The 26,315-nt window shown below is 35.0% G+C and overlaps 1 protein-coding gene and 1 pseudogene across 1 annotated transcript; both read left to right on the top strand.

Annotated features, from left to right (window-relative positions):
• Positions 1-6,123: 6,123 nt before the first annotated feature.
• Positions 6,124-6,937, top strand: LOC110259602 (olfactory receptor 2T33-like; annotated as a pseudogene).
• Positions 6,938-24,973: 18,036 nt separating this feature from the next.
• On the top strand, positions 24,974-25,939 carry LOC110259601 (olfactory receptor 2AK2-like). Its single transcript, XM_021085077.1, has one exon. The coding sequence runs from the start codon at positions 24,974-24,976 to the stop codon at positions 25,937-25,939; it is 966 nt and encodes a 321-aa protein (XP_020940736.1).
• Positions 25,940-26,315: the final 376 nt, after the last annotated feature.

Below are 26,315 nucleotides of genomic sequence, written 5' to 3'. Positions count from 1 at the left end.
GCCTTATTGAATTTCTGTCTACAGGATCAATTCCTATAAATGGGATGCTAAAGTCTCCAACTATTATATTTCCATCAATTTCTCCTTTTATGTTTGTTATTATTTGTTGCATGTATCTAGGTGCTCTTATATTAGGGGCATATGTATTGACAATTGTAATATCCTCTTCTTGAATGGATCCTTTTACCATTAAATGCTATCCTTCTTGGTCTTTCTTTAGGGCCCATTTTTAAAATTCCATTTTGTTTGATATGAGTATTGCAACTCCTGCTTTCCTGTCTAGTACTTTGGCATGAAATATCTTTTTCCATCCCCTCACTTTCAACTTATAGATGTACTTTGCCCTAAGGTGTACCTTTTGTAGACAGTATATTGTAAGCTCTTGCTTTTTAATTCAATCTGCCACTCTGTGTCTTTTGATTAGAACATTCAGCCCATTTACATTTAAGGTAATTTTTAATTAATGTGTATTTATTGATATTTTAAACCTTTTTTCCATTTTATAATTTATTTATCCTGTTACTTTATTTACTTATTTATTTATTTGGTTGATTGATTTCTCTTGTGCCTGTGTCCTTATCTTTTCAGTTTTTGTGAATGTGATGTTTGGTTTTGACTTGTAGTTGCCCCCCTTTTCCAAGTATTTTAACCCTTCCTATAACTGATTGCCTTAGCCTGATTGTCATATTGGCTCAAACACATTCTAAAAAAAATAGTATAGATTTTCTTACTTTCCTTCCCCACATTTTATGATTTTGAAGTCCTTTTTTAACATCTTCATATTTGTACTTTTGCTGATGTGTTTATGATCACTTTCACAATAGCTTTTTTTTTTTTTCTAATCTGTGGACTGGTTTATTTAATTGTTTTCCAATTGTGATTTCCTCCACCTTATTTCCTCTTCTGTTTTTTTTAGATAAGTTCCTTCAGTATTTCTTTTGGAATGGGTTTAATATTGCTGTACAATTTTAGCTTTTGTTTCTTGGAGGAATTCTTTATTTCCCCTTCTATTTTAAATGATGTTCTTGCTGGGTAGAGTATTATAGACTGCAATTTTTTCTCTTTCAGATTTTTAAATATATCTTGCCACTCTCTTCTGGCCTATTTCTATAACAAAATCAACTGATAGTCTTATGTGTGTTCCCTTATATTTAATGCTTTGTTTTTCTCTTGCTGTCTTTAGAACCCTCTCATTATCTTTAAATTTGCCATTTTTATTATAATATGTCTTGGTGTGGACCTGTTTAGATTCAACTTGTTTGGGGCCCTCTGTGCTTCCTGTGTCTTGATATCTGTTTTCTTTAGATTTGAAAAGTTTGCAGACATAATTTCTTCAAATATATTTTCAAACATTTTGCTTTTTTTTTTCTCTTCTGGAATCCCTATTACACATACCTTTGCCTGTTTTAAACTAAATTTAAGTTCCTATAATTATTTTTTTCATGTATTTTTAAATATATCTTAAAAAAAAAATACTGGAGTTCCCATCATGGTGCAGTGGTTAATGAATCCGACTAGGAACCATGAGGTTGTGGGTTCGATCCCTGCCCTTACTCAGTGGGTTAACGATCCGGTGTTGCCGTGAGTTGTGGTGTAGTTTGCAGACCCGGCTCAGATCCTATGTTGCTGTGGCTCTGGCATAGGCTGGCAGATACAACTCCGATTAGACCCCTAGCCTGGGAACCTCCATATGCTATGGGAGCGGCCTAAGAAATGGCAAAAAGACAAAAAAAAAAAACAAAATAAAAATAAATAAATAAATATATCTTCAAAATACTCATTTCATATTTTGTCTCTGCAATGAGATTCGTTTTCTAGAAAAGTGGATCAAAGGATGTACATCTGCTCATAGTGGATGTGACAAATATTTAGTGTAATTTGAATTACTTTATTAATTACATAGAATATAATCATTTATTCCAGTCTAAAACTTTGAGAGTATTTTATTTTGGTTTTTTAATTGTCTATCTTCTCACTCTCAGATGCTAGCTGGAACAAACAGAAAACCTTATTTAACATGGGAACTTAACTTCCAGAATTTGGATTCTGGATTTAACATGCTTCCTTTACTATATGATTTCTCCTCTTGATTCTCCAGGGCAACATAATCTAATTCTAATCAACTTCATGTATGGTTCAAAAATAGTATCAGTGGCTTCTTTATCTAGTTATTGTGACATTTAATGAGCTAACACATATCGAGGAGTTAGTATAGTCCTTGGGATAATATTTTCTAAAATTAAGATTCTTGTTATGTCTGAGATGCCACATTTATAGCATGATATGGAACCAGATTCATATTTCCTTTAAAATGTAGAGTCAAATTTAAGAAAAATGCCAAGTGAGAGCCAGGATAATTTATTGGTCCACCAGTGTCTAACATAAAGCACCCAGTTGGAAAGGATGCAGCTTTGATAATCCTGAAGGGGAAAACAAACAAACAAAACACTTTTAAGTGTGGCTAGGAATTTAAAAAATGACAGTAAAAGGAATTTTATCCCATGTAAGGACAAATTATAAAAACTAGAAAATAAATGACATGTGATTTTATACTGTCTTCTATGTGTAGGGAAACAACATAGATGACTACTATGCTTTGACTTGCAAATCTATCCTGCACTTGAACCTGTTGAAATGCAGAGAATTGAATCCCCTTGGGTAAAGAAGCCATTATGATATGAGGATAATAATAATAATAATAATAATAATAATGGGATATCATCTTTTTATCCTAGTTCTTTAAAACTTTTAAGAAGGAAATAAGTTATTTTATGCATGATAAATTCCATGACATATTGAAATTCTTATAATCTATTTTGTGTTAAACACATAAAAAATTTCAAAAATAGTAGTAATCAAAGCTTCTAGATAAAGCCTTAGAATGATTGAATTTACAATGATTGGGTATGTTTTCTCTGTGTTCAAAATTTTCATAAATTTTGGATGGAGTGTAGAGTCCTACCCAAAGAGATATTGTAAATATTTTGTCACCTAAATTATTCATATGTTAAAAATAACTAAAATTATATTATTGTTAATTCTCAAATAAATATTGATTTTACTTCCAAAATGTTTGGTGGTAATACTAATAATAATAGTAAATAATTATTAAGGTTAATAATTTGTATAGCGGTATTATATTGTGCCATATATATTGCTATGCACTTGTATATATTTTCTTTTCTAATCAACAATTAATCCTGAGATCAATAATACATTTCATCCAATTTTGTACATAATGAAACTTATATTTAAACAGATTTCCATTTAGATTGCTTAAATTCTTCCAACTAGTTTTTGGTGATATAGGTATTCAAATTCAAGAAGCCTATACCTTAATTCTGTAATTTTATCCCATAAAATCAAAGAGGAAAATTCTATTTAAGGACCAGGAATGCAAATACTGCTGTCGGTTATCTAAATTTTAATGCGCCTTATTAGTGACTCACATAAATTTCAGGACTTTAAATTTCCTACTATTTAAATTTGAAATGTATAGGTATTTTTCATGACTTTTTATTTGGAAACATAAGATATAAATAAATTATCTGATGTTACCACAATGATCTTTCTTTAATAACTATTTGTTTAAAATAATGCCTCCTTAAATTTTAAACTCATATAAGACTTTCAAAATCATACTTCAAGTACCTCATAATATAAAAAGTATGTTGAGACTTGTCTTAAGCATGAGCATTAGTTGATGGTTTAGATTCTAATAGAGAACACACAGTGAGCCCTAATAGAACAAATGAAGATGGTGTTGGAACAGTACTGTAAAATATGAACTTCCAAATTGGAAATAAGGAAACTAACCCCACAAGGATTGTGGTAACTTGTTCAAATCTCACAAATACTTTCTAAGTGATTTTTGAGAGTTTGGAATTTTGTCTTCATGTTGTCTAAGTATTCTATTATTCACATCTACCATATTGGCCCTGACTCTGGGCTGGATTAATTGGAGGAATTTTGTATTCTGTTACATGTATTTTAGCAAATGCATAAAGACATCCCCATCTATCCATATCATGTAATAACAAAAATGAACTTTAAACATTTATATGGTTAATATATTTCATAATCATAGATGCAAAAGATAGTTAAAGAATAATACCAAACTTACCATGATCAGAAATTCAAACAATTTATGCATCAATGACAGCAGTTTTATTACAATAATATTCATATGGTTTAACATGATAAAATCTACCAAGTTGCTCTAGCCTGTCAATATTATTAAATAAATAATAACATATGAGTTTCTCAAATATATGTAATACTCAATGTAAACTTTGCTTCAAATTTTATTCTATAACAATTCCAAAATTGTTAATATTTTAAATAGACTGGAGAAGATATTTAACATGCATATAAAGTCAGAACAGTATCACAAAGAAAGATATATCCATAGGGAAAATTCAGACAATTAAATAGAATATATAGGCGGAAGATGTTCACAGTGAATTTGGAGAAGTAATCCAACAGGTTAATGAATAGTTTCAGCTCCCTTTTAAAGTTTGCTCTGGGAGTTCCCATCGTGGTGCAGTGGTTAACGAATCCGACTAGGAACCATGAGGTTGCGCGTTTGATCCCTGCCCTTGCTCAGTGGGTTAACGATCCGGCATTGCCGTGAGCTGTGGTGTAGGTTGCAGACGCGGCTCGGATCCTGCGTTGCTGTGGCTCTGGCATAGGCCGGTGGCTACAGCTCCGATTGGACCCCTAGCCTGGGAACCTCCATATACCGCGGGAGCGGCCCAAGAAATAGCAAAAAGACAAAAAAAATAAAAAATAAAAAAATAAAGTTTGCTCTGAAAGAAAAAGACAAACGTCAGATAAGAGAGAAATTAATTTTCATATAAGTCCACTTCAATTACCATAGACACCACAGGTAACAAACATGGATGCTAGAGGGTCATTGAAAAGGTAAGTAATTCCTGGAAGTAACCAAAATGTTTCATATTTATGTATAGGCAAAGCAATATCTCAGATTAATTTGAGTGATAAATTTTTTGGCTAAATCTTAATTGATCACCTAAATACCTAATTAATCAATTAAAAGAGTATAGTAAGAAATCTTCTAATTAATAATTGAATTGGTTAATAAATTAATATAGTTCTACAGTTAAGAAAATGTGATTACTGGTCACAAAATGTAAAAGATTGCAAGTAAGATCAATTTCTTTATGCTCCTTTAGATTATGTTTTATATGAATGTATTAACTTTTTGTAATGCATAAGACTCAGTCTCATTTTGTGATTACATTAGGTAAATGTTAAATTTTGAGAGGTCTCTAAACCGAGTAAATGTCCATGTAATCAGGAAGACCAGGCATGGTTACATGAGGCATATGGTGATGAGTGCCCCTGAGTAGTATCTGCAGTAAATAGAAACATGGTGTACTGAGATCATGGGCTCCCTGCAATTGTGAAACAGGGAAGATTAGCCACATTTCCTCCCAAGGAAACTGAGTTTGAATAGTTCTACATTTTTTGTGTGTAATTTTGTAATCAAAAAGACATCTTAACGTCAAAAGAACTCTTGTGAAACTAATTTAAACAAATATAAGGGAAACATGCAATAGTTATAACATCAGAATTTCACATCAATAGTGACTAAAATGGATGAAGAGCTTGTAGCTGCTTCAATACAGAAGCCCCCAAATTACAGAAACTTTTGATTCTATAATAACATTTCCTAATACCATGAGTAAATTACATGTGACATATGGACAAAATATAGAGAGATAATAGAAAAGTAATTTGTACTATTATTAATACATGTTATATAATATATTTGGATCAAAATTAATGCATAATTACAAAGTCATGGGTGATAGGATGCTAGGGCAAAAATCATGTTGTGAATTGAAAGATTAAAGTCATAATTATTCCTCCAAGTCCCATTTTTTCCAACAGCATTTGAACAAGTTTTCTTAAGGAAATGCCCAAGCTTCCTTTTCAGCAGATCTCATGTCCTAATCATCTGCTTTCTTCCAGGAATAACTGGAGCTATGGAAAATGCAAATGACACCACAGGAATTCATTCTTCTAGGGCTCATTAACCACACACAGACCCATCTGTTCCTCTTTTCCATAGTGCTCATGACCTTTCTCAACTCCCTGATGGGCAATGTCTTCATGATCTTGCTCATTCACGTGGATCCCCGCCTGTGCACACCCATAGACTTCCTGCTTAGCCAGCTCTCCCTCATGGACATGATGCTGGTCCTCACTATTATCCCCAAAATGGCAGTCAACTACCTGATGAACACCAGGTCCATTTCTCCGGCTGGAGATCTTCCTGTTTCTCACTCTGGGAGGGGGCAAGTTCTTCCTCTTAGTAGCCATGGCCTATGATTGCTATGTGGCTATCTGTCACCCCCTGCGATACCCAATCCTCATGAATCAGAAGCTCTGCTTGCACATGACAGCAGGCTTCTGGGTTTTGGGAGGAGTAGATGGGTTGATGCAGGCTGCTGCCACCCTGAGCTTCCCTTACTGCCACTCTTGGAAAATCAACCACTTCTTTTGTGAGGCACTGTCACTCATGCGCCTTGCCTATTCAGACACTACGATTTTTGAGTTTTTCATGTATGTCTGTTGCATTTTGATGCTCTTGATCCCACTGTCTCTCATTTTGGCCTCCTACAGTCTCATCCTGACTGCTGTGCTTCGCATGCAGTCCACTGCTGCCAGGAAAAAAGCCTTTTCCACCTGTTCCTCCCACCTGGCTGTGGTGGGGCTCTTCTTTGGCACCATCATGTTTATCTACATGTGGCCCAAATCCTACCATTCAGTGGCCTATGACAATGTGGTCTCTGTTTTTTATACAATTTTCACACCTATGTTGAACCCCCTTATATATAGTGTGAACAATAAAGAAGTTAAGGGGGCTTTGAGAAAGTGGCTGGAGAAACATTTTTGGTGGCCTCAGTAGTGAGCATTATTTGACAGAATTTCATCACCAAAATTAAATTAAGATTACAGAATTTGTTTTGTGTTAATATGTTTTGTTTTCAGTTTGCCTGTTTGCATTTCTCTTTCAAATTATTTTAAATTTGATACATTAATAAAAAATTATACTTATGCTTACTGTACTTAGAGGTAGTATTTTTGTTTTCTGAGCTTTGGACTCCAACCATAAGAGTAAATGACTGAGTCACTATAGCACAAGCTACGCTAGATATCAACCATATAATTTGCATTTTTTGTGATATAAATCATTTATTATTTTGGTGATGCATTATTTTAAAAGTGCATAATTATTTTGAAGAAAGAAATGTGGACCTAACTTTATAATTTTCATAAAATAAATTTCAAATGAATAAATAAACAACATGAATATAAAGACATCTGTATAAGGAAGATACAGGAAATATTTGTCAAAATTGTTTCAAGGTAAGAACTATCTGCTATAACACAGGATTTAGAAGAAATCCTCAGGTAAAAGATAAGCAGATTGGACTAGAAATATTTAGGTATTGTTAAAATATTTAGTGATTATGATAGGAAGTAGTCAATAATTTGAGATGAAATAACACTAATTAAAACTCGATTAATATGTGATAAATATCATCACATAAATTACTATAGATAATACATTTATTCACACTAGTACTTAGAGGAAAAAGTCAAAGTATTTTTTCACTTGATACAAAGAATATCTAATTTCTACTATATATTATAAAGATTTAAATAAACATCTTTGAGCACAAGGAAAGCCTTAAGACTACCTGAAGTTTTCAATTTTTTATGGTTAATGGAAGAAAGTTAATATTATTGGAGAAGTTTTATACTCATGATCTATTGGTAACTTTAAGATATTTTATTTTTAAGAAAGGGAGGAAAATATGAAGGAAAGAAAGGAAGGAAGGAGGAAAGAAGGAGAAGGAAGGAGGGAAAGAAAGAAACACGAAAGACATATACTGTACACAATTTGATTTGAAGGCAATGTCAGTTTATTTTTTTTCTTTTTTTTAATTAAAATATATTTGATTTACATGCTGTGCCAAATTCCGCTGTAAGGAATGTCCATTTAGAAATGAAGAAAATCAAATTAAATGAGTCTCCTGAAAAGTTCCTAATTGTGGTTCAGCTGGTTAAGAACCAAACATAGTATCCCTAAGATGTGGGTTGTTCACTGGCCTTGTTCAGCGGGTTAAGGATCTGGAGTTGTTGTAATCTGAGGCATATGTTGCAGATGTGGCTCAGATTCTGAGCTGCAGTTGCTGGGGTTTATGTAAGCCAGCCCAGAGCTTCAGCTGTGATTTGACCCCTAGCCTGGGAACTTCCATATGATGCAGGTGTGTACCGAAAAAGAAAAAATGAATTTTTTTTTTGAAAAAAGGGTCTCCTGACAAAACTTATTAAAATGTAAATTTTAATAACATTTGAATGAACTAACACATCTCATTCATTTAGCTATCTTATATAAACTTAAATAAAACACCTCATCTTTAGATTTTCAAGGATAAAAACCAGACATTTCCATAGGTACAATAATTATGATTTCACTCTTAATAAAATGTCAGATCCTTAAAGCTGAAGTGCTAGATTAGAATTTTACACTTAATCTTTCTTTCCGTTAAAGTTAACGAATTAGAGTATGACAAGAAAACACTATGTCAATATCTGACTTCACACATCAATTTCCTACATAATTCATTCTAAATATATACAACAAAGGAACTAATACTATATCCCAGGCCATGGGCAATTACATGCTTTAGTCTTTAATCACTTGAAAATTATTTACGAGAGTATACTTGAGTGATACACAGATTGAAGTATATGGACTTATGTAATTATTTATGCCAATAGATGTGTATATAGATTTATATATTATTATATGTAAATTCTTTACATGCATAAATTATTTAAATATGTATTTATATATGTAATCTATTATTAGAATATGTATATTTTCATTCTCTCTCTTGGAAGTGATACATGCTGAGTGGCAAATTGACATTGGTCAGTTGGAGATGTTAAATGGTTGTCAAGATTCACTGTTTCTAGTGAATGGAGAAATGAGAGATGGAGGCAAGATGGTGAAAGAGTAGGGGGACATGCTCACCCTCTCCCACAAACACAACAAAAAAAACACATCCACAGGTTAAACAACTTGCACAGAACAGCAATCAATCGCTGCCAGAAGACCCTAAAATCCAATAACAGCAAGAATCTCATGACATAACTGGGTAAAACAAGAGAAAAGAGAGTGACAGAAGGTGAATCCAAACTGGACAGGCACTCCTTAAAGGGACCTGTGGAGGAGAAAGGGACCCCACACCCTGAAAAGTCACCTACTCAATGGAAAGAGCAACCAAATTGGAAGAATCTCCCGATGCAGATTTCAGTAAGTCAGAGTTCTGAAAAGCAGAGTGAGAACCAAACAGATCATCTGAACTACTGGCATAGTCACCAAGAGACTGAGATGCTTGGGTGGTGGCTGAGCACCAAGACCTCGTCTCCAGAGGTTAGTCCCCTGAAAGGGGCTGGGGTGGGCAGTGTGGAGACTGCTTGGGGAGGTCTAGGAACTGGTCTGTCAGGTTTGATGGGGCAGAGACTGCCTGGGAGACTAGAAAGCAGAGCATCGTGGGGGGAATATGCTAAGGGCTGTGAAGTGGAAAGCCACATCAGAGGGAACTTGGGAGAAGAGCTGGAACTGCAGGAGAGACAAGGCACCAGTGTTGGGGAGGGGAGAGAAGAAGGGGTGGGCCCCCATAGAATACTCCCCATGCCACAGCAAGCTCACTGGCCCACCAGCTATTTGAAAGCTGTTCTTCCCAGTGCATCCTCCCTCCCCCTACCTCATGCACATGCCAGACCTGAGGCTGCCTGCCATCCCAAAGGGCATGCCCCAACAATTGCCAGAAGCCTACCACTGCAGGGGCTTTCCCTGCTCTGGCCTGCTTGCCCTCTGGAGGGGCTACACCCCCGCAGAGCAGCACCAAACACCACCACCCCCCGGGAAAAGGCCTACAACCTAGAAAAGCTAGAATAAGCTTGGCCAGGCTGTGAAAAACCTGCCTGTATTCTCAAGCAGTCCTTCTAAGTTGGGCTACCCTGGGGAAGAGCCTCATGGATTCTCAGTGGCCCAGATAGATGCTACAGCCCTCGGGGGGTGCTTCACTCCCATGGAACAGCTGCCCAGCACTGCCAATCCCCTGCAAGAGCCCCCACAGCCGTGAAAATCTAGAACAAGCTCAGCCAGGCCATGAAAAATATGCCTACATTCTCAGGCAGTACTTCCAAGTTGGGCTGCCCTGAGGAAGAGCCTCTTAGGTTCTCAGTGGCCCAGCTAGCTGCTCCAGCCCTCAGAGGGGTGCTGCACTCCCATGGAACAGCTGCCAAGCACCGCCAGTCCCCTGCAAGAGCCCCCACAGCCCAGAAAAGTTAGAACAAGCTTGGCCCAGCCGAGTGAAATCTGCTTCCACTGAGGTACGGACCTCCCAGTCCTGTCTGCCCTCAGGAAGTCCTCCTTTGCTTCAGAGACACCCTGTCAGCCCTGCCCACCCTCCAGAAAAGCCACACTGCCTCAAAGAAGACTGACCAACAACACAGCCCTCAGGAAACATTCCACAGCAGTGCCAAGGCAAACACTGCCTGGCCACTGAGAGTACATCTCCACCAGGAAAAAGAAAACAACAAGCAAGATGAAGAAGCTGAGAAACCACTCCAAGTTATATCAACAGAAGACTCACCTAAAGCAGTCAACAATGAAACAGAACTCTGCAGCCTGACAGACATGGAATTCAAAAGAAAAATAATGAAAATACTAAAGAAATTAAGAGAAGATATGAACAGTAATACAGACACCCTCAGAAAGGAACTAGAAAATATAAGGAGGAGCCAAGAAAAACTAGAACATTCATTTGCAGAGATACAAACTGAACTTAGGGCAGTAAAAACCAGAATGAATAATGCAGAAGAACGAATTAGTGATATGGAAGATAGAATAATGGAAATCACCCAATCAGGTCAGCAGACAGAAAACCAAATAAAAAAACAGGAAAGCAATATGAGAGATCTATGGGATAATATAAAGCAGGCCAATATACGCATAATAAGAATTCCAGAAGGAGTAGAAAAAGATAGGGGGATGGAAAATATATTTGAAGAAATTATTGCTGGAAACTTCCCAAATCGAAAGGATACTGAGTTCATGATACTGGAAGCACAGAGGGCCCCAAACAAGTAGAACCCAAAAGACCCATACAAAGACACATTATAATAAAAATGGCAAAATTTAGTGATAAAGAGAGGATCCTAAAGGCAGCAAGAGAAAAGCAAAATGTTAGCTACAAGGGAACCTCCATAAGATTATCAGCTGATTTCTCTACAGAAACTCTACAGGCCAGGAGGGAATGGCAAGAGATATTTAAAGTGCTAAAAGGAAAAAAAAATGCAACCTAGAATACTCTATCCAGCAAGAATATCATTTAAAATAGAAGGGGAAATAAAAATTTTTCCAACAAATAAAAGCTAAAAGAATACATCAATACAGAACCCAGGCTAAAAGACATATTAAAAGGGCTTCTCTAAACCCCCCAAAAAAAGAAGGAAAGAAAGGGAGGAAAAAGGAAAAAAAAAAAAAAAAGAGGAAGAACTATGCTGGAGGAAACCACATCAGAGCGAAGTCACTCAAATAAGCCAGCATACAGATTTAATCATGAACATGTTTCAAACAAAATAAAATTAAAAAGGAAAAAACGAGTCATCACAATCATAAAACGTGGGCAAGGGAAGTAAGGAAATAAATAGACCCTTTTTTGTTTGTTTGTTTGTTTCTCTTCTTAATTTTAGTATAGTAATGCAGTGCTTGAACCTAAAGGACCATCAGGCTAAAACACACAATTATAGGAAGGGGTTACATACTTAAAAAACAAGGCAACCACAAGCCAAAACCAAACATTGCATTTGCAAAAAATGAAAAAAAAAATAAACAACACTCAAGCAGGAAATAACCAGAGGCCATCCAACCAAAATAAGAAAAGAAGAATGGAGAACTATAGCATCAACTGGAACACGAGGTTTAAAATGGCAATAAATAATCATCTATCAATTATCACCTTAAATGTCAATGGACTGAATGCTCCAATCAAAAGACACAGAGTGGCTGAGTGGATAAAAAGGCAAAAACCTTCAATATGCTGCCTACAAGAAACTCACCTTAGGACAAAGGATACATATAGATTGAAAGTGAAAGGGTGGAGAAAAATATTTCACGCCAATAGACATGAGAGAAAAGCAGGAGTCGCAACACTCATATCAGACAAAATAGACTTTAAAACAAAGGACATAAAGAAAGACAAAGAAGGACACTACTTAATGATTAAGGGATCCATCCAAGGAGAGGATGTTACTATCGTCAACATATATCCCCCAAATACAGGAGCACCCAGATACATACAACAAATATTAACAGACATAAAGGGAGAAATTGATGGGAATACAATCATAGTAGGAGACTTTAATACCCCCCTCACATCAATGGACAGATCCTCTAGACAGAAAACCAATAAAGCAACAGAGATCCTAAAGGAAACAAAAGTTAGACTTCATTGACATCTTCAGGACACTACATCCAAAAAAAAAATCAGAATACACATTCTTCTCAAGTGCGTGTGGAACAATCTCAAGAATAGACCACATATTGGGACACAATGCTAACCTCAACAAATTTAGGAGCATAAAAATTATTTTAAGTATCTTCTCTGACCACAATGCCATGAAACTAGAAATCAACAATGGGAAAAGAAATGAGAAAAAACCTACTACATGGAGACTAAACAACATGCTACTACAAAACCAATGGGTCAATGAGGAAATCAAGTAAGAAATTAAAAAATACCTTGAGACAAACAATAATGAAGATACAACCTCTCAAAATCTATGGGATGCTGCAAAAGCAGTGCGCAGAGGGAAATTTATAGTGATACGTGCCTTTCTCAAAAAAGAGGAAATCAGACCTAAAGTCAGCAGAAAGAAGGAAATTATGAAGATCAAAGGAGAAATCAATAAAATAGAGATTCAAAAAACAATAGAGAAAATTAATAAAACTAAGAGCTGGTTCTTTGAAAAGATAAACAAAATTGACAAACCCCTGGCTAGATTCACTAAGAAGAGGAGAGAAAGAACTCAAATAACCAAAAGTATAAATGCAAAAGGATAAATCACAACGGATACTGCAGAAATATAAAAAACTGTAAGAGAATACTATGAACAACTCTATGCCAACAAATTTGACAATCTGGAAGAAATGGACAGTTTTCTCAAATCTTACAGCCCCCCAAAACTGAATCAAGAAGAAACAGACCAAATGAACAGACCAATCACTAGAAAGGAAATTGAAGAAGTCATAAAAACACTCCCTACAAATAAAAGTCCAGGACAAGATGGCTTCACAGACGAATTCTATCAAACATATAAAGAGGATCTGGTGCCCATCCTCCTTAAACTCTTTCAAAAGGTTGAAGAAGAAGGAATACTCCCAAAGACATTCTATGATGTCAACATCTCCCTAATTCCAAAACCAGACAAAGATAACACCAAAAAAGAAAACTATCGGCCAATATCATTGATGAATATAGATGCAAAAATTCTCAACAAAATCTTAGCCAACCGAATCCAACAACATACCAAAAAAATTATACACCATGACCAGGTAGGGTTCATCCCAGGTTCACAAGGATGGTTCAACATTCACAAATCATTCAACGTCATACACCACATTAACAAAAGAAAAGCCAAAAATCATATGATCATCTCAATAGACACAGAAAAAGCATCTGACAAAGTCCAACATCCATTCATGATCAAGACCCTTGCCAAAGTGGGCATAGAGGGAACATTCCTGAACATAATAAAAGCCACTTATGACAAACCCACAGCAAATATAATGCTCAATGGGGAAAAACTGAAAGCCTTCTCACTCAAATTTGGAAGAAGACAGGGATGCCCACTCTCAGCACTGCTATTCAACATAGTTTTGGAAGTCCTATCCACAGCAATTAGGCAAACAAAAGAAATAAATGCATCCAAATAGGATGAGAAGGGATAACACTGTCACTGTATGCAGACAACATGATACTGTACATAGAAAACCCTAAGGACTCAACCCCAAAACTACTTGAACTGATTAATAAATTCAGCAAAGTAGCAGGATAGAAGATTAACATTTAGAAGTCAGTTGCATTTCTGTATACCAGCAATGAAATATTAGAAAAGGAATACAAAAATACGATACCTTTTAAAATTGCACCTCACATGGAGTTCCCGTCATGGCGCAGTGGTTAACGAATCCGACTAGGAACCGTGAGGTGGCGGGTTCGATCCCTGCCCTTGCTCAGTGGGTTAACGATCTGGCGTTGCCATGAGCTGTGGTGTAGGTTGCAGATGTGGCTCAGATACTGCGTTGCTGTGCCTCTGGCATAGGCTGGTGGCTACAGCTCCAATTAGACCCCTAGCCTGGGAACCTCCATATGCCGTGGGAGCGGCCCAAGAAATGCCAAAAAAATAAAATAAAATAAAATTGCAGCTCACAAAATCAAATACCTCGGAATACACCTGACCAAAGAGGTAAAGGAACTCTATGCCAAGAACTATAAAACTTTAATCAAAGAAATCAAAGAAGATGTAAAGAAATGGAAAGATATTCCATGTTCATGGATTGGATAAATCAACATTGTAAAAATGGCCATACTACCCAAAGCAAACTACAGATTCAATGCATCCCTATCGAATTCCCCATGACATTTTTCACAGAACTAGAACAAACTATCCAAAAATTTCTATGGAACAGCAAAAGACCCAGAACCACCAAAGCAATCCTGAGAAACAAAAACCAAGCAATCCTGAGATATACAAACCAATCCCGAAGTCTGGGAGGCATAACTTCCCCAGACTTCAAGAAATATTTCAAAGCTACAGTCATCAAAACAGTATGGTACTGGTATCCAAACAGACAGACAGACCAATGGAACAGAATAGAGAACCTGGAAATAAACCCTGACACTTATGGTGAATTAATCTTTGACAAGGGAAGCAAGAACATAAAATGGGAAAAAGCAATGAAACTAGAACACACCCTCACACCATGCACAAAAATAAACTCGAAATGGCTGAAAGACTTAAATATAAGACAGGACACCATCAAACTCCTAGAAGAAAACATAGGCAAAACACTCTCTGACATCAACATCATGAATATTTTCTCAGGTCAGTCTCCCAAAGCAACGGAAATAAAAGCAAAAATAAACCAATGGGACCTAATCAAACTGAAAAGCTTTTGCACAGCAAAGGAAACCCAAAAGAAAACAAAAAGACAACTTACAGAATGGGAGAAAATAGTGGCAAATGATGCAACTGACAAGGGCTTAATCTCTAGAATATTTAAGCAACTTATACAGCTCAACAGCAAAAAAGCCAATCAATCAATGGAAAAATGGGCAAAAGTCCTGAATAGACTGTTTTCCAAGGAAGATATGCAGATGGCCAGCAAACACATGAAAAAATGCTCAACATTGCTGATTATAAGAGAAATGCAAATCAAAACTACCATGAGATACCACCTCACACCAGTCAGAATGGTCATCATTAATAAGTCCACAAACAACAAGTGCTAGAGGGGTTGTGGATAAAAGGGAACCCTCCTGCACTGTTGGTGGGAATGTGAGCTGGTACAGCCACTATGGAGAACAATTTGGAGATACCTTAGAAATCTATACATAGAACTTCCATATGACCCTGCAATCCTACTCTTGGGCATATATCTGAACAAAAGTTTCTTTAAAAGAGACACATGCACCCGCATGTTCATTCCAGCACTATTCACAATAGCCAAGACATGGAAACAACCTAAATGTCCATCGACAGGAAATTGGATTAGGAAGAGGTGGTAAATATACACAATGGAATACTACTTGGCCACAAAAAAGAACGACATAATGCCATTTGCAGCAACATGGATGGAACTAGAGACTCTCATACTGAGAGAAATGAGTCAGAAAGACAAAGACAAATACCATATGATATCACTTATAACTGGAATCTAATATCCAGCACAAATGAACATCTCCTCAGAAAAGAAGCTCATGGACTTGAAGAATAGACTTGTGGCTTCCAGACAGGAGAGGGAGGGAGTGGGAGGGATCGGGAGCTTGGGGTTATCAGACACAACTTATAATAGATTTACAAGGAGATCCTGCTGAATAGCATTGAGAACTGTGTCTAGATACTCATATGGCAACAGGACAAAAGGTGGGGAAAAAAATGTATACATGTAAGAGTAACTTGATCCCCTTGTTGTACAGCAGGAAAAAAAAAAAAAGAAAAAAAAGCGCCAATCATGAAATGTCTTTGTAAATTAAAAAATGTTTATAAGAAATAAAAAAATTAAATAAATAAAAGCTCTGTATTCAACCCCAAAAAAAAAAAGAAAAAAATATATATGTTACTAGGTCACTTTGTTGTGAAGAAAAAATTGACAGAATGCTGTAAACCAAGTATAATGGAAAAATGAAAATCATTAATTAAAGATAAATAAATATAAAAAAGAAAAATGAATTACAAAAAATTATAATTTCAAACTACAGAAATATATTTTATCACATTCCATAAGGCCAGAAATCCAAAATCAGTGCCATTGGTCTGAAATCAACATGTTAGCAGGTCTGCACTACTTCTAGAGGACACAGAAAACAATCTTTTTCCTTGTCTCTTCTAGTTTTGGATGGTTCCTAAACTTTTCTGTCTTGTGGCTACATTACTTGTACATATACACATATGTACTCCTATTACATATGTATGTGATATATATGTGTGTGTATGTGTACATATAACACATACATGTGTATGTATATATCACATACATATATACATATGTCTATCTATATATGAAGGTTAACATTCTTTCTAGTTCATATTTTGTAATCAGCAAAAGTTGTAATTTATTAATGAGCCAATAAATGATTTATAATTTTTTCTCTGAAAACTAAGTGAATTATAATGCAAAATCTAATTCAGAGTACAGGTCTACATCAAAAACAAACTTAAATGTTCTTGATTTTAATTATTTTTGCTTCATGCTAACACTGTTTTTTTTTTTTTTTTTTTGTGGTACTCCAGTTCAGTTCAATACTGAAGTATAAATTTTCCTAAATTTTAAAGGAAAAAAGTGCTAACACATTCACTATATGCCTAAAGGACAACTGCCATATTAATCATCTAATCTATTTTCTTTGAGACTTATTTGCTTAAATTGTCTAAGTTTCCATGAAACTGGGAAAAAATGAAACTTAAGTGGTTACAGCATTTGCATTGTACCTGTAGGATTTTCAAAACTGTTGAGTATCCCACTCCCATGACTGATGTAATATTCTTAAGATTTTTTTTAGAAAAAAATCAATGCATCATGGCTCAGCAGGTTAAGGACACAACATAGTCTCAGTGAGGATTCAGGTTTAATAATTGGCCTTGTTCAGTGGGTTAAGGATCCAGCATTGCCACAAGCTAAGGCATAGATTGCAGAGGCAATGCAGACCCAGTGTTTCTGTGGCTGTGGAGTAGGCCTCAGCTGCACCTCCAATTCTACACTTAGTTTGGGATCTTCCATATGCCACAGGTGTGGCTGTTAAAAAAAAAGTCATTGATCTGTTTAATATAGTACATCTCCTAAGTCATGAAATTCCTCAAAAGATCATATGTTTTTGTTCAAAAATGTATCATCTAGTTATTATCGTATATAGTCTAGTCTCTATGTATTTTTATTTTATTTTATTTTTGACTTTTTTGTGGCTGCAGCATAAGAAGGTTCCCAGGCTAGGGGTCCAATCGGAGCTGTGGTCACCGGCCTGCATCACAGCCATAGCAACACAGGATCTGAGCCATGTCTTCAAGATCTACACTACAGCTCATGGCAACACTGGATCCTTAACTCTCTGAGCGAGTCCAGGGATCGAACCCTCATCCTCATGGATGCTAGTCAGGTTCCTTAACCACTGAGCCAAGATGGGAACTCCTCTCTATATTTTTAAACAGTGAGAAAGAGTTAAGTGATATTTTATAAAAACCTATCAGTTAAATAGGTTTTCTGAATGTTTTCATTTGATCACACCTAGTTTCAATATTCACATTATTTTATTTATTTTGAGAGCAGAAAACATCTCCAACAAACCATCATCCTCAAGGTGGCTAATGTGTTTAATTTTAGACAAGAGACTAAATTTTCCCAAAAGGATTTTTGCAAACAACATATTAAGTTCCTTCATGTTTAGGCAGTCTGACCATTTAATCTGAGCCTTTAAAAGAACTGCATAAAGTTGAGAAGGTGAACTTTTTATTTAAAATTTATTCTCCAAGCTGAGTTTTTCATGCTAAATGATTGAAGGCTTATTGTCTGAGACAAAAAAAAAAAAAAAAAAAAAAAACAATAATCCTACAAATTCATAGTGTGGTAATAGTTCCTAAAGAGTGTTTCAAATTCAAGAGTGTAAATAATTTGGATTTTCAAGATCTGTTTTATGCTTCTCTATAGTAGCACCACATTAAATAGCTTAATTATTAAGACTATCTGCAGTAATTTCTATATTATCATGGTTTCTATGATGCTCAGTCAATACAAATTTATTTTAAAGGACCATCAAAAGAGGGAGTTCCTACCATGGCTCAGCGGAAACCAATCTGACTAGCATCCATGAGGACGCAGGTTTGATTTTTGGTCTCGTTCAGTGGATTAAGGATCCAGCGTTGTGGTGAGTTGTGGTGTAGGTAGCAGATGCAGCTCGGATCCTGTGTTGCTGTGACTCTGGCACAGGCCAGGAGCTCCAATTCAACCCCTAGCCTGGGAACCCCCATATGCCATGTGTATGGCCCTAAAAATAAATTAACTAACTAACTAACTAACTAAATATCAAAAGAGGAATTGCTGTGATGCTGTAACTATAACCACACAGTGGTAGAACAGAGAATCATTTTTACACCTAATTTTTCAGATCCATCTCCAGCTTGTTGATTACTATTTTATTTTGAGTAAAATATCCTTGAAGAATAGCTTTATCTCTGTATAAGAGGCAATGTATCTCAGTGGAAAGGAACTTTCTTTTATGAAATGAAAGACATTGATATGTCTAACTAATGGAAATCATTTGCTTTCTAGGTGACCATTAAGGATGTGGATCAATAAAGACAAAGAAGTCTCATTCACATTAAAATTATTTAATATCATATAATTGTTTATACTGCTGATTCCTCTGAAGTTCAGAAGACATTATAGTTCATAGGTGAGTCATGTTTGAATTATCTGTCTACACTCAGATGTTATATGTAAAATATTACATTTATTTAAAAGACTATGTACAGTTTAATATTATTTTTTTAATGTGGGCTATTTCTGGGCTCAGTAGGTTATATAGGTATTATATGATTTCTGCAAAAAGAATGTAAAGGTATATATTTGAGATGTGCTTGTTCTTACATTGAATTTGAATCATCTTAGGATTACAAGGGCAAAGGTTCTGGGAAGCATCTTGGTGCAGTGAGTTAGGACCTATATTCTGTAGTCCTCTTTATCCTATAACTAAAAGAACATGGCCCTAAAACATGCTTGTTTTCCTAACTAAGGAAAGAAAACATGTGTTTCCTCTTTATTTTATCCAAAGTGTTGTTTTCAACAATATTTTGGATTTGAGCAATGCATGTAAAACAGGCAGAGGATTTCAAAAGATACAAATACATAGTGAAAATTTTATGCAGTTCTATTAAAAGTAAAATATTTGGTTGTACAGCTCCATAGCAGTGCTAGCAATTATTAACACTTCCCTTTTTAAAACTTCATTTTATTGTATACCTGCAATATTGAGAATAGAACACATTTTCTATATCCATGGCTTTCAACTATACGTATTTCCCCAGTTTCCATCCATCTCTTGAAATGAATTACTCATACTTGTAAATTGACTCTACAATAAATATTTTTAAAGAAACAGAATTCAAAATTCAAAGGTAAGTTAGAGAGCAACAATGGAAAAATAAATGTGGGTGAGGATAAGAATCTGAAGAGGCTGTATTATGATAAAAATAAGTAGACATTTAATTACTTCTTTGATAAAGCTGTTTAGACAGAAATTTGTGAGTTTTTATTTATGAATCTAATAATAGGTAACAAGTTCTCAAATCTACCACACTAAATAAAAATATTAGCATTGCTTATCTCCCCCTGCCAAAGGTTTTGGTTTTGGTTTACAGCACACTTTACATTGATATTATTTTAATTGGATTAGCTCATATTGAAGGTCCAATCTATTAGTTCATGCACTGCAGCTACATTGTAATTAGACACTTTTAGGATTGTGATTTGTTTAAATCTATTGGTGATCGTAAAATCTTTCAGTTTTCAATATATTTCTTTTATATTAAAATGTCAATTTAGCCTCTTATTTGGAATCTTATCAAAATTTCATTGGGAATCTTATCAAAATCGGGGAAGTGACTTTGGATGTTGGAAGAGGAGGCTGGGATTTGGGAGATTTCCTTTAGTTGAAAGGAGATGCAGAATGTTTTGGGGTTCTTCTGAACATTTTATTTTAGCACTTTTCCTTCATCTATCAGCTATTTCTAATAACATATAATAGGGTCATGAATAAGATTGTGTTCTTCAATATTATGGAGAGGTTTCTATACCATTCAATGTTTTTAATACTTACCACAATTCATGTTACCTCTGGAAATGGAGGTGAGATATAACCAGATTAAATAGTTTTATATATATATATATATATATATATATATATATATATATGCTTAACAAAAGTCCTCAGAATTATGTCCTTATTGGCAGAATGACAGGTATACCTTTTAAACTCAACAGAAATTTAAAGTATGTTCAATACGGCACAAAATCATGGGGAGTCAAATGTAATTAAAACATCGGTTGGCCAAAAGCAAGTCAGAGCTGAGGATAGTAGCTATATATATTCTCTAAAATTTGTTGTGTGTATAAAGATTCTAATTAAACCCAGAATATCCATGCCTTATTCACTGAAAGTAAAAATAGACCTATATCAGACCAAATCACCACTATTTTAATAATTTATCTCCATAGACTTTAGTACATTGTATTTCCTCTTCTTACATTCTTGTCAGCATTTTTCAGCTTTTTGGAGCTTGACTTTTTTTTTTTTTTGGCCATCCAATGACATATGGAGTTCCCAGGCCAGGAGTCAGATCCGAAGCACAGTTGTGACCTATGCCTGTGGCAATCCACTGAGCCATCCAGGAATCTGAACCTGAGTCCCAGGCCTCCAGAGAAGCCACCAATACCATTGTACCACAGTGGGAACTCCTGAGCTTGATCATTTTATTCCAGGTGTTTATTAACAGAAACACAATAGACTCTGAAATATAGGACCATGAAATTTAGGTTGGATTTCCATTAATTGGTTTACTAAGAAATACTATTTGATGAATTTATTCTATCCCATAAATCACAAAGTATGTGTTATTGTGTTTATGTTAAAAAACATAAACCAGTTTTATAATAAATAGATTATAATATTTAATTATCATTATTGTTGATGTAAAAGTATTTTAGACTACTTCATGGAGAAAAATAGTATACAGGGATGTCATTAGTTTCAGTAATATTCAAAACACAATCATTAACTCGGTCATACTTTATTATTATCATGTTTATTTTCATCTTATTTCCTGGGCTAGGACACTCAAAAAATTGTAATAGTGATGTTAGAATGCCTAGTAGGTTTTGTTTTCTGAGTTAAACACACATCCATTTTATTTTTGTCAATGCATTTACTGATTCAAATATAAACACAGTTTGAGTAACAATATACAATAATATGAATGTTTAATAGTATTTGAATTAATCACTGATTTTGATTAGATCAAACCAGCTTCGTAATACATTAAAGTGTGTATATCTTTCTTATTAAACTTACCAATATCTTTATTTTTTAGTAGGACTTTTCATTTTGTATAAATTTGTCTGATTATAGATAATTACAACTTTATGGTAGGTAATGGAATTCTATTTGTCATAATAGTATTAGGATTTGCATGTCTTTATTCAGAAGAGTTTTTGTCCACCCTCTTCCGAAGTGTCCATTGAAAATATTTTGAATTTGTTATCTTTGTTTTATATACATTTTATGTTTTATCTATATTTTATAATGAGACTTTATCTAACACTTCCAAATTTGAATTAACCTGTTTTCTCAGTCCCTATCTTGATTGAGAAATGATAGCTTTTTCTGTCATTTCTTTCATACATAATTCAAATTAAAAATCTTCCTGTCAATATTAAAGAACGCACTCAAGATCAAAGTAAAACAGTTTGGATTCTGAGAGAGAAGGAGAATGTTGAAAAGCATTCATTTTGATCGAGTAATTTTATGGGTCTCTGGAATTCTACTACTTAGGAGAAGAACTTCATGGGAATTTCCTTTTTCTTTCTTTTTCATACTTTGTTCTTTTTTATTTCTGTAGCATGTGGAAGTTCCCAGGCTAGGGGTGAAATAGGAGGTGCAGCTGCTGGCCTATGCCACAGTCACAGCAATGCAGAACCTGAGCCATATTTGTGACCTATGCCACAGCTGTGACAATGCCATATCCTTAACCCACTGAACTAGGCCAGGGACTGAACCTGCATCCTCACGGACACTATGTGGGATTCTTAACAAGATGAGCCACAATGGGAACTCCCATGGGAATTTTTTTTTCATTTTTTTATTATTAATTTTTAATAGTTATTTTCCCAATACGAATTTTTTTCTACTGTACAGCATGGTGACCCAGTTACACATACATGTACATGTACTATTTTTGTACATTATCATGCTCCATCGTAAGTGACTAAACATAGTTCCCAGTGTTACACAGCAGGATCTCATTGCTAATCCATTCCAAAGGCAATAGTTTGTATCTATTAACCCCAAGCTCCCCAACCACCCCACTCCCTCCCCCTCCCTCTTGGCAACCACAAGTCTATTCTGTAAGTCCATGCTTTTCTGTGGAAAGGTTCATTTTAACCCTATATTAACATTCCAGATATAAGTGATATCATATGTTATTTGTCTTTCTCTTTCTGACTGACTTCACTCAGGATGAGAGTGTCTAGTTCCATTCATGTTGCTGCAAATGGTATTTTTTATGGCTGAGTAGTATTCCATTGTGTATATATACCACCTCTTTCTAATCCGATCATCTATTGATGGCCATTTGGGTTTTTTTCCATGTCTTGGCTATTGTGAATAGTGCTGCAATGAACATGCAGGTTCATGTGTCTTTTTTAAGGAAACGAATTTTTATTTTCTATCCAGCTATTCCATTTGGAATATTCAGATTGTACTATCAAATTTTCAGTGGGGAGCCAGGTGCTTCCTAAACATATACTTCCCTCTTGTTCTGGATTTTTCTATTGATCTTGGGAGGTATTTTATGTTATGTTCAAATACAGTCTTACACATGTAGATAATTTCAGATAAATCTGGGATATTTTATTATTTCTCTTTTAGGTTATTATTATTGTATGTTTTTATTTTTGTGTTCAGATTATATTTCATGATAATTTAAGAAATTGGAAAGAAGATGTACATGAATTCTTGTATTCATGATGACATATTCACAAGTTCTTCCAAACTTTTCTCAATTTGTGTTACAGATTCTCACTTATTAACCTTTTTTAAAATATTTTATCAAAATACCCTAGTATAGCAGACTATTTTTAATACATCTTCCAGTCTACTTACTTTGCCTAATCCCTCCCATTCTGGTATGCAGAAAGCCTAGCAGTGTTATATAGTCATGTAAACTTTTTTTTTTTTTTTTTTTTTTGTCTTTTTGTCTTTTGTCATTGTTGTTGTTGCTATTTCTTGGGCCGCTCCCGCGGCATATGGAGGTTCCCAGGCTAGGGGTTGAATCGGAGCTGTAGCCACCGGCCTACGCCAGAGCCACAGCAACACAGGATCCGAGCCGCATCTGCAACCTACACCACAGCTCACGGCAACGCCGGATCGTTAACCCACTGAGCAAGGGCAGGGACCGAACCCGCAACCTCATGGTTCCTAGTCGGATTCGTTAACCACTGCGCCACGACGGGAACTCCCATGTAAACTTTTGATGAAGAAAATCAGTTTGGTTCATATTTAGAGTTTCAGAAGTTATATGTGTTCTGTGCCCACAATAGAGAAATATAATAAATGCTGAGAAGACTTAATGCTGTTTAATACTTTTAAATATTTTTAGAACAAGAGGCCTCTATTTAGGAAGACATTATTTGCTCTGAAAATACATAGACCAGGTTTGTGTCAGAAAATAAAAGAAAAATTATATTTGTTACCTTTAAATTAACCATTTTGAACATGATACTTTTTAAGTCTTAAGTTTATATTTTAGTAATTCATTCTCAAGTTTTTAAAAATGTCTGAAGCATTTTTTGCTCAATTAATTAAACTCCTACAATACAGGGAAAATAAGTAATAATTAATAAACATGGTAAGTGTATTATACTTTTATATTAATTAATATCCCATATAAATTCAAAATGTAGAAATGCAGTAAATATTTTTAAATGATATGTTTAGCCAAATCTATCCTGATCATTTTATCTTTGTGTGAAGACTATTCTTGTAACAAGAGAACACATCTCTAATATATCATTTAGAGACATTTACAAAAGAGGAAAATAGTTTGTATGCAAGTAATTTCAATGTCTATTTTATTTTGATTTTCAAATTATATTCAATTCTACACTCAGTAAAATATTTTAGTTTTATTTTACAATTTGTCAAATTCAATAGATACAGACTTATGTTGAAACAGAAAGAGATATAGTCACCCAAGGTGATTCAAGAAAATTTTCTTGTGTTTAATAATCATCACCTTTTTCTCTTAAAGGGCAGTCAGTATTGTTACACAGAGTACTCAAATAACACCAATTTGATATTTTCTTGAAGCCATGAAAACAGGAAATCAAACTGTTGGGACAGATTTTATACTTCTTGGTCTTTTCCAGTATGGTCCAATGGACTCTTTTCTCTTTGTTGTCATTGCAATCTTATTTCTAGTAGCTCTGATGGGTAACATTAGACTGATTCTTCTTATTCAATTGGATACCAGACTTCACAGTCCAATGTACTTTCTACTCAGTCAACTCTCTTTCATTGACATGATGTACATCTCTACTACTGTGCCAAAGATGGCAATTAACTTTCTGTCCAATAATAAGACCATTACTTTTTTAGGCTGTAAGATTCAAACATTTTTGTTCTTGGTCCTTGGTGGAACTGAAGCTCTTCTTCTTGGTTTCATGTCATGTGATCGCTATGTAGCCATCTGTCATCCTTTACGTTACCCTTTACTCATGAGCAAAAAGCTCTGTTGGTTCATGGTCACATGTGCATGGACCAGTAGTTCTCTGAATTCTTTAATACATACAGCACATATATTTCAACTTCACTTCTGTGGATATCGAGTCATTAACCACTTCTTCTGTGAAATTCCAACTCTGGTTCCATTGGTGTGTCAGGACACTTCCCAGTATGAATATACAGTTCTCCTGAGTGGCATTATAATTCTTTTGTTACCATTCATGGCCATTCTCACTTCCTATGCCTATGTGCTTACTGTGGTGTTCCGGAAGAGTTCAGGAAAAGGACAAACCAAAGCTATCTCTACTTGTTCCTCTCACCTGACTGTAGCAAGCCTATTCTATGTGACCACTCTCTCCACTTATACAAGGCCACACACCTTGCATTCACCTGAAGAGGATAAGGTGGTGGCAGTGTTTTACACCATTATCACACCTCTTCTTAATCCCTTTATCTACAGCCTGAGGAATAAAGAAGTAATGGGGGCCATGAGGAGACTATGGAACCATGTACATTTGTACAGAAATATGACTGTAGGAAATTTTACAGATTGAGATGGAACAGTATAAAAACTGTGTGTAGAATATTATTTGGGAATATGCAAACTTCAAAAATATTGTGTGGAAATATAAATATTCCGAGTAACACATATTAAATAATGAAATAATGGTCTTTTAAAAATATTTTATTGTGATATAGCTAACACATAACAATTTACAAATTTGTATAGAATGTATTGATTAAATACATTTATATATTACAATATGATTACAATCAGCTAACACCTACGTCATGTCAGATTAATTATCTTGTGGTGAAAGAACTTATGATATTTCTCATAGACCCTTTACATAAAACACAATGAAGTGGATCAGAGTTCCAGAAGTTATTCATCTTCTTGTTGCAAAAGTGTACACTTTGACCAACATC

The sequence above is a fragment of the Sus scrofa genome, chromosome 2 (assembly GCF_054392235.1).
Source record: "Sus scrofa isolate SSC_HxYL_T2T_F1_AM1 chromosome 2, Sscrofa_HxYL_maternal_Yorkshire_Landrace_v2.0, whole genome shotgun sequence".
Taxonomy (NCBI): Eukaryota; Metazoa; Chordata; class Mammalia; order Artiodactyla; family Suidae; genus Sus; species Sus scrofa.
The sequence above is the reverse complement of the archived record's forward strand: the minus strand, read 5'-3'. Positions and strand labels throughout refer to the sequence as shown.